This window comes from Xiphias gladius, chromosome 3, assembly GCF_016859285.1.
Source record: "Xiphias gladius isolate SHS-SW01 ecotype Sanya breed wild chromosome 3, ASM1685928v1, whole genome shotgun sequence".
NCBI lineage: Eukaryota > Metazoa > Chordata > Actinopteri > Istiophoriformes > Xiphiidae > Xiphias > Xiphias gladius.
In genome coordinates this window covers 18695654-18704716 of record NC_053402.1, presented here as the reverse complement: position 1 = coordinate 18704716, position 9063 = coordinate 18695654, and the positions used below count along the sequence as shown (strand labels likewise).

Below are 9063 nucleotides of genomic sequence, written 5' to 3'. Positions count from 1 at the left end.
CACCGGACCTGTCGTTCATCCTTTTGCGTTTCACTGAGAAAAAAAAGAAAAAAGAAAAAAAAGAAAGAAAAAACAACCATATGGACTTTGCATTGGAGATTCGCGCCGCTACATAGTTCTGGGTCGTTTTTAGACTGAATCATGCTGAAGAATAACGGAAAGAAGACAGCCATCTCTGTGGCCAGCACAGCATGTCTCTGCCTGCTGCTGCTCCTGGTCGCCGTGCAGCATCACCGGGTCCAGGTGGATGGGGAGGCGGGCGCAGAGGTCACCGGGACGCGCTCTCTTCCCCAAGGTGCCGCGCAGGAGGAGGAGGAGGAGGGGGAGGCGCAGCTCGGGGGCGCACGGGTCAAGAAAGGATTCTCGGCGTACTTCACCAAACTGGCCCGCGGACGGAGGGAGGTGGAGAGGCCCGCGAGCTCCTCCGCGTCCAGCGTGGGGACGCCTCCGGCTGAGGACATCGGCGCCGATGACATCTTCATCGCTGTGAAGACCACCAAGAAGTTCCACCGGTCCAGGCTGAATCTGCTTCTGGACACATGGATCTCGAGAAACGCGCGCCAGGTAAAGTTGAAGTGCCAAATTCATTCTTGATATTCTTCCTGTGTTATTCATTTGGCGTGATTTGTCAACTCGTTACCATATGCTGTGCATGCACAAGCCGAAAAAAACAAAAAACAACGACTTTAGGAGACCCTGCTTGTTTGCGGGCTGATGTCATTGTGGCTGAGCCTGTGCTCCGCAGCTGAACAATAAGCCAGTGTGCACATGCAGGTGATGCCCGTTTGATGGCTGCTTACAGTGCCGTATTGTTCCCCTTTGTCACCAGATGACGCACTGGAATAAGCCACACGGCCCCCGTTAACCGTGCTGAATTTCCTTGGCCCTGACACTTTTTATTCTCCTCTGAGTGATGTCCCTGAGAACGGAGGGGAGCAGTTTCAGGACTCCCCGTTCACCCTCTCTGAGCCCCCCTCTCTCCCCGCTCTCTATTATCCCTCCTCTTTTCGGGTGTCCCCGTGAATGCCCCTGGTGCAATGGATGCTTCACAGCTCCGAGTCCAGCGCTGTCCCCCTTCCAGCACTAACAAAGCATCTTTCTGAAGGGGGGAAGAAAAGCTTTCCCAGCCCCTTGTCTCCCCTCTCTCCATGGGAACGTGGGAGCTGAGTCTGGGTCAAGCTTACTGGAGGGATGGGAAAACGGGGGCTTCGTTAAGGGGATGCCTGGGACAAAAGGGTGCATCTATAGGCAGGTTTGTGCTGGGAAGTAGCACGCTGAGTGTGAATATGTGGCCTTGAGAACCGAGCTCCTTTAGGGGGTGCGCGCATGGCTTTATGTGTAGAAAACAGTGGCTAGTCAAACTGCGCCCAGGGGTGTCACATGTGCTCTTCCAAAAGTCTTTTTAATTTGCCTCGGGCGCTGTCACACTCTCTTTTTCAAACCTCGTCTCTGTCTTTTATCTCCAGTGCCAGGAAAGTTTGGGGAGAGGTTTCTTCTCTTGAGATGTGTTTGATGTCAGGAAAATTGTAATGATAACAGGCTCCCACAGTCACTTGAACAGAATTTACCTGCATAGCTCAAGCTAATGTCCAAACTAGGCTCTTGTCACCTGCTCGTATGCGAACTGATGGTGCGAACTGGTTGTAAATCCTGTGCTGTGGTGATGTTAGTTAACCCATCCGACAGAGTTAACAGCAGGGCTTATAGGCAGGCAGCTGGTGGCTGACTGCGCAGACAAAAAGGGCCGAGCGAGCACCACAATGCAGGAGGGAGTTCCTGGAGGAAGGGTGCCAGGTGGTTGGGAGAGATAGAACAAAGGACGGCCTTAATGCCGGCCATATGATGCTCTGAGTTCCAATCATGTACATATGGCCATCCTCCGTGTTCAGGTTTGATTCTCACGCTCAGCTGGTGAACATCTGTGAAATTGGGATAAGTTTTGTGGCTGTAGAGACAAGGGATGAAAGTGTTATTAAAGCAAAAGCAAGCAGATATTGGTAGACTTTGTTCCGCTGCTGCTCAACGTGAGATTTCTTTACTCTTACGCAGATGGAGAGGTTGTCTGCTGCCGTTTACACAAGGAACAGGGAGGGTAGATTACATCTGTGATGGCTTTGTGGCCCGTGATGCCTGTGGCCTTCTTAATCTTTGAGCCCATTCAGAGCATAAATGGCATTTTTCATAAATCCAACCAGTTAGCATCTTGTTGAATAGGTGCCCTTTGTGGCTAATAAATGCCACACCTAATAAGTCACTGTGAATCGGTGCTTTTGAAACATAAAGTCTCCTTTTAGTTTTTTTTTTTTTTTCTCTCAATATATACAGTACCCTTTTCGTGTTTCCATTATTTCCCCATTCTTCACACTAGAACAATGTCGCATTATACTGAGAGAGGGGGTTAAAGAACAAAAGAACACAATGGATCACAACGTTTCCTTCACCACACAATCAAAACCGCCAAAGTTTCAAGTCTAAAGCTTACAAATCTAGAGGATCTAGACCCTCCCTCTTCTTCTCCCTTTTCCTGAATTGTTATGTAAAAGTGGCACATAGTAGCTGCTTTTATCAAAGCCTAAATTCATTTTGCGAGTGTCTGGACAGCTGGCAGCTAACATCTTCATGCTGGTGTGCCATGCATTCCTCTCTTAAGAGTACGATAATTAGCCAACACTCCAACAATGAGCGCTTTTAGCATTTAGAAAAAAGACACTTGGCACTGTATTTGAGTGAATTAAATGGCTGCACAGTGAGGCAGTAAAGTACAAGTGGTCAGAGAGAGGGTCTGTGTCATTGGAGAGGACAGTCTGGCGCTGGAAATCTGTGCCTGTTGCTTTAGAAGATAACTTTTTCGCGCAGATGCACACTTTGCATGCCATTTACCTCATCTTTCACTGCTTTGTCCCCCCCTGCAGTCATTCTAGCCCTCATGCAAGCTGTTTTCCACATCATTTGTCCTGATAAAAAGACCTGAAAATGCTTTGAATGTCTGGGACAGAAGGGGGAAGGAGTCAGGGTGGAGGTGGTTGATGGAAGGAGGGGAGCCCGATGCCCTTCCTTCCGTTGGAGCTGGAGACAGTCAGCCAGGCACCACGTTCAGCTCAGACGGGGCCGAGCCAGGCCTTCCTGTGGTCAAGAGTGGAGCCTTCCCCCTCTCAATGCTCTCATCTCCTTCTTCTCCTCACCCCGTGCCCTCTCGCCTCTTATCTCTGCTTCACACAGCCACTTTTTCTTTTTTTTTGTGTGTGTGTGTGTGTGTATGAATTAGCATTCCATGAAAGTAACTGTTCTTTTAAGTTTCAGTTAAGAAACAAAGACGAAAAAAAAAAAAAACCCTTCCCCGGGAGGTTTCTCTTTAGTTAACTCCTGCAGCTGTATGCAAATGCTGGCAAACATATTTCGAATTTACCCAGTGGAGACTTTACCCAGCATGAAAACTCACAGCATTGTTCTATTCAAGAGGCTCCGGCCATGTATGTGGGGGTGAAGAGGGGGTGAATGGCCACACACGGCTTTCGATTTACTAATCAGCAGTGAGATTCCACCCTGCTCCTCCAACGCCCCCCCTCCCTCCCTCTCTTTCTGTCAGTGCCCTGGCAGCTCTGGCAGCTGCCTCGGTGATTAGGCTGCCTATTCAACGGGCTTTAAAGCAAACAGCGCCAGCCTCTGATCCCTTCACCAGTGAAACCACCACCCTTCCCCTAAACAAATACAGGATCATGGCTTTAGCATCGAGCAACATCTGCTCAGAGTTTGTTCCACAAACAGTTCCAACAGCGTCTTCTGTGCAGAACGAGAAAACTGGAGTAGAGATATGTGTTCTTTCTTTCTAGTCAGAGGCAGTGGCCCGTTTACAGATGCAGATCACAAATCGCATTTGCCCCGCAGCCGGGCAGCAAACGTGCAGGAATATGGGTTGTCTGTCAGTGAGGGGTTGAGGCACCACGACCTGGCGTGCAGAGACACGTGGCGTAGATAAGGCAGCGTGATGTTCAGCAGGTGCGGCCTCACCTGAGGTGAAGAGTAAACACACCACTGGTGGTTAGAGAGCCCGGGGCAGGCAGCCCTTTCATCATCACCATTCACCGGCTTGCACCTGCCGAGTGTGAGCTCTCACAAAGACGGGTCTAATCTTCCCCTGCTTCTTTAAAGGGTGCTCCCGTAAGGTGCCCTTCGTTGTTGACTCCCTTTTATGACCGACTGCTACATTCAGCAGGCGCCTGCAGTCTCGTGGTCCGATCCTTCTAACCTGCCGAATCTTGTCAGTCATGCAGCGGCGAGGACAAAGAGAATCGTGCCGGTGATTCATCAGATCTGCGTCGACTGTAACATTTTTATGCTACTGTGTTCAGCCGTATTCAACACGCTGAGGCTCGGCAGCAGGTCCAGCGGAGTGCAGGGGCTCAGCCGGGGGATGGGATACATGAATGGGGTGTGTGGGGGCGGACAGTCTGCCTCCTCCTTTGTTCTATGTCTGGGATGCTTCGCGGCGGCTGCATAGTTGCCATGGAGAGAGTGAAACGCAGCACAAAAGGCCTTTATTAGAGCAGGGGGTTGTTTAACTCAGTGTGTTTTCCACTGCATAAAGGACATGTTGATGGATGCTAATCACACTGGGTTTCATAGGAAGAAGAGGGACTTTGGACACACTGTTGAATTTGATCGTATGACCGGTTCACATGATCTGCCAAACCGAAGTGGTTTTGATTTAGTGGGTCCACTCATCGGTGATTTCCCCTGTTTGTTTACAGACTTACATCTTCACAGACGGAGAAGATGAGGAGCTAAAAAAGAAAATTGGTAAGTTCCACGAGGAGAATTTCATCCTGGGAACAGAGATGCGTATTGTTTAATTAGAAAAGGGGCCAACTCTGAATGTATGAGAAACCAAATTATATCTTAAAGGTCATAAAAATTCTGCTGTGAGCGTTTTGCCACTGTGAAAGATGGTATTCAAATACATAGAGCCTCCATTGATGATGCCAGCTCTACTCCTTTTCATTGTTGTCACAGGGAGTCATGCAATCAACACCAACTGCTCTGCAGCTCATAGCCGACAAGCTCTGTCTTGCAAGATGGCGGTGGAATACGACAAGTTCATAGAGTCGGGAAAAAAGTAATGATCACTCACAATCCATATTTATTTAAATGGCGATTGTTTGCTTTAGTCTGAATTCCTCAGGATCTAATAATTGTTCTTGTCCCCCGCGTCCTAGGTGGTTCTGTCATGTTGATGATGACAACTACGTGAATGTTCGGACTCTGGTGAAGCACCTGTCCCAGTACCCCCACACCCAGGACATGTACATCGGTAAACCCAGTCTGGACCGGCCCATAGAGGCCACAGAGAGGCTGGGGGACAATAAGATGGTACGTGGAAGACTCCTATGTTTATGACTTTCAGGTCATTTGTCAGATAACACTGCATATTAACGCACTTTTTCTGTCTTTTGTGTCTGTCTCTTACAGAAACCAGTCAACTTCTGGTTTGCTACTGGAGGAGCGGGCTTCTGCGTGAGCCGGGGCCTGGCGCTGAAGATGAGCCCGTGGGCCAGGTAGGATTCAGATACACTAAGACACACTTTACTGCTGAGACTTCACATCTGTCACTCAGTCTTGAGGATGAAAGTAGCAAAAAGTGCCTCAATAGTCAGTCAAACAAGTACCACCTTTTGGGAAATATCCTCGTTTGCTTTTCAAAATAAAAATCGTCACTGCACATTCAGAACAAAGACAATGAGGGTTAAATGTAGGAGTATTCCTTTAACAGCATTGCAAGACATACCTGAAAAAGTCTCACTATTTTTATGTCTTTCCAGTGGCGGCCACTTCATGAACACAGCAGAGAAAATCCGTCTGCCCGATGACTGCACCATCGGCTACATCATCGAGTCGGTTCTCGGGGTCCCACTGACCCGCAGCAACCTGTTCCACTCCCACCTGGAGAACCTGCAACAGGTGTCGAGATCTGAGATTCACAAGCAGGTGAGGAACTCCGATCATCCTTTATTACACGGCATTCACTACAGTCACGAATGGGTGCGAGAGTGGTGTCCTATCTGTGTTGCTCATGTTTTTTTGTTTTGCAATTCTTCTTCCAGATCACCCTCAGTTATGGGATGTTTGAAAACAAGAGCAATATCATCAATTTGAAAGGGGCTTTTTCTGTGGAGGAGGATCCATCCAGGTGAGCGATCTGTCTCTATTTAATCTCACGACACACATGATTGAATATCGGTTTCAGCATCTTTCCAGAAATCGAACCCTCTTTTTCAACCTCCCCTCTCCCCTTTCTTCCAGGTTCAAATCTGTGCACTGTCTCCTGTATCCAGACACCCCATGGTGCCCCCCTCAGGTTGCCTTTTAGGGCGACCGCTCCTTTCTCATCCTCGTCCCCGTCGTGCCTCGGTATCTGAAAGGCTCGAGGGGACCAGTGTTTGGTATTAGACCGCGCGGCTGCTGTATTCTTGCTGCAGCGGTGCACGGTCTTTGAGAGTTTTATTGGGCTGCTGTGCGGCCCGCCTCGTGACTATTTCTTCCTGCCACGGAGCCAGGACCTGCCCCCATAATGCTCGGGCGGAGGACTCCAGCTCTCGGCAGGAAGTAGCTTTCAGCGTTAAGCTTTGAAGGCAACCGTTTGAGCTTTGTGATGTATATGTTGCTTGTAAATGTATCTGCAATTCTCATAGAATGTATTGTCATATATTCAAGCCTTTTTTGCCAGCTTTACATTAACACTTTTTTTGTTTTAGCTTTCGAAAATGTAGAGCCATTCAGGTTTATGTTTGTCGGCTTTTTGGCTTTTGCATAATTGGCTTTTCGAGGAATTTTTGTTTAGATCTTTTGATCCAGATGACTCCGGACAAACGCACTAATATGAAGATGTTGTTGTGCTTTTAAGTTAACAGTGTTATTTCTACCACAAACCTGAGCTGGCAGTAGGCAGATTTCAAAGAGCATCCCTTTGGTGACCTAATCTGAGGTATATCAGGACAAAGCACTTTTCCCTTTTGGATATTTTTTCCGGTGAACTGACCTAATTTACATCCTTTAATGACATGCCTCAGACAAAAGAATAACCCCTCAAAATCACGATATCTATTCATTCTTATGTATTTAATAACACTCCTTGCATTTGTTACAATCAGGGAAAAAATAATGAGTGGAAGAGATTTTGATTCGGGGTTACAATCAGCTTTTGAATTACTATTTTTTTTTTTTTTTTTTTAAATTGCACAGCTGTGTTTCAAATGAGCTGATGTTTTGCTCCTGAGAAGATGCTCCCCTCTAAAGGTTCAACAGTGGAGGATTACTAACTCTAAGCCTGGGACGGAGAACCCGAAATAGCCAAGAAAAAGCAGTTGGAACTATGGTATCTAAATGATAACCATGTTTGTAATCTGGGCCGCAGTCTATAATAGCTTGCACAAAAAGACTGGTGAGCCTCTGTTATTATTATTATTATTTTTATTATTATTATTAACACGAATGTTCTTTATTTACACATAATATCGGCTGGTTTACTGTTGGGGCCTGTGAGGTGAAAACTTAAGGAGAGCAACATCAATGTGTCCACATGGAGGAGGTTTGTTCCCTCTGTGTCATCTCTCACCCATATTGGGTTTCGCTGTACATCTTGATTACAGTATTGTGTACTGTGCCTTCTGTTTAAATGAGTAGTTATTTTAGAATGTAACCCCCCCCCCCTCCTTTGTGGTTTACATACACTTTTAATGACCTGGACGTGATTTTTGTACTGCTTTGAACTGTGTGGTGACTAAATGACTGTGGTGTTTATTCTCCAGTATCTGGAGGGTTCGAACAGTTCATTCCCAATACTGGCTTCTCAGGGATTATGAGCTGATCGTGGTATCAACTACCAAGGGACCCACGGTGGGACCTAAAACTTTGAAATAAAAGTGCATAACCACTGAGAAACTTTACATATTTGGTGGTTGTTTTTATTTGACTGTCCTCCGAGTTCAGGACGATTCACTTGAGTGTTCAAAACAATCCGTTTTAACTGACTTAGTGTTTTAATGACTCGTGAGCTTTAGTCAAATAGAAAATCTGGTGGCAAGGAAATTTATAGACAGGTGTCTTTTTAAATATATAGTTGTGTGATGCTGCTACGGAAACCAGAGGAAACTGGGAAACACAGGGAGAACATGTTCAAGTACTATACTAAAGTAAAGTTTCAAGGTATTTGAATAAACACGAGTATTTCCACTTGATGCTACTTTATACTTCTACTCCACTACATTTCAGAGGGAAATGTTGTACTTTTTCCTCCACTACATGTATTTGAGAGTTGCAGTTCATTGCTAGTGTGCAGATTACAATGTCGCGTACAAAAACATATAGGCTAAGACCTTTTAGAATAAAATCCATTAGAATACATACAGTACATTTTAATGCACGTAGCTTGTACATGATTAGTTTAGTTAGATTTCAAACGTCGCTGTGTTGTTAATTCCACTACAGTTCCACTGCTTACGTGTAAATAACTACTTGAGACCCAAAAAAGTAGGACTATTCAGTATTTCACAAAAATAACTATGATTCGAAATAACTACCTAAAATATACATTATTGTCGCGGGACTTTGTGTTTCTTCTTTGCAACACCATTATGCATATGGGAAGCCCTGGACTGACATACCCAACTGGAGGCTATACAGGTGTAGTTAAAGTAGTTGAAACTAGCTTCCCCTCGGCCAGCTACTACATTAAAATGAACAATCTAATTATGTGGTGTATAATTTATATCAGTTGCCGGGTCGAGTACTTTTACTTTTGACACTTTAAAGGAATAGTTTGACAATCTGGGAAATGTGCTTATTCACTTTCTGGACGAGAGTTAGCGTTAAATGAGAGGACTGACACCTCTGTCCCGTCTGTACAGTAACTCTGAGGCTGGAGCCAGCATAACTGGGAAAACAGCGGGCCCGGCTCTGGCCAAAGGTTGAAAATCTAGCAGCATCGCTGCAGCTAAATAATTAACATGTCGTATATCATTTGTTAATATTCTGCACAAAGACAAAGGGAGGTTGTAAAAACAACAGTTT

The 9063-nt window shown here is 46.1% G+C and overlaps 1 protein-coding gene across 1 annotated transcript; it reads left to right on the top strand.

The window, feature by feature from the left end:
• lfng (LFNG O-fucosylpeptide 3-beta-N-acetylglucosaminyltransferase) lies at positions 1-7940 on the top strand. Its single transcript, XM_040124310.1, has 8 exons — positions 1-564; positions 4749-4797; positions 5011-5113; positions 5214-5367; positions 5467-5552; positions 5817-5982; positions 6099-6184; positions 6298-7940. Exons 1-8 carry the CDS (start codon positions 142-144, stop codon positions 6362-6364), a joined length of 1134 nt encoding a protein of 377 aa, XP_039980244.1. The 5' UTR covers positions 1-141; the 3' UTR covers positions 6365-7940.
• Positions 7941-9063: the final 1123 nt, after the last annotated feature.

What these genes read in the sequence shown, in the direction of transcription:
- lfng (XM_040124310.1), top strand. Translation starts at nt 142, where the DNA reads ATGCTGAAGAATAACGGAAAGAAGACAGCCATCTCTGTGGCCAGCACA. An exon ending in TCTCGAGAAACGCGCGCCAG is followed by an intron (nt 565 to 4,748) that starts GTAAAGTTGAAG and finishes GTTTGTTTACAG; the next exon opens with ACTTACATCTTCACAGACGG. An exon ending in GTGGAGGAGGATCCATCCAG is followed by an intron (nt 6,185 to 6,297) that starts GTGAGCGATCTG and finishes CCTTTCTTCCAG; the next exon opens with GTTCAAATCTGTGCACTGTC.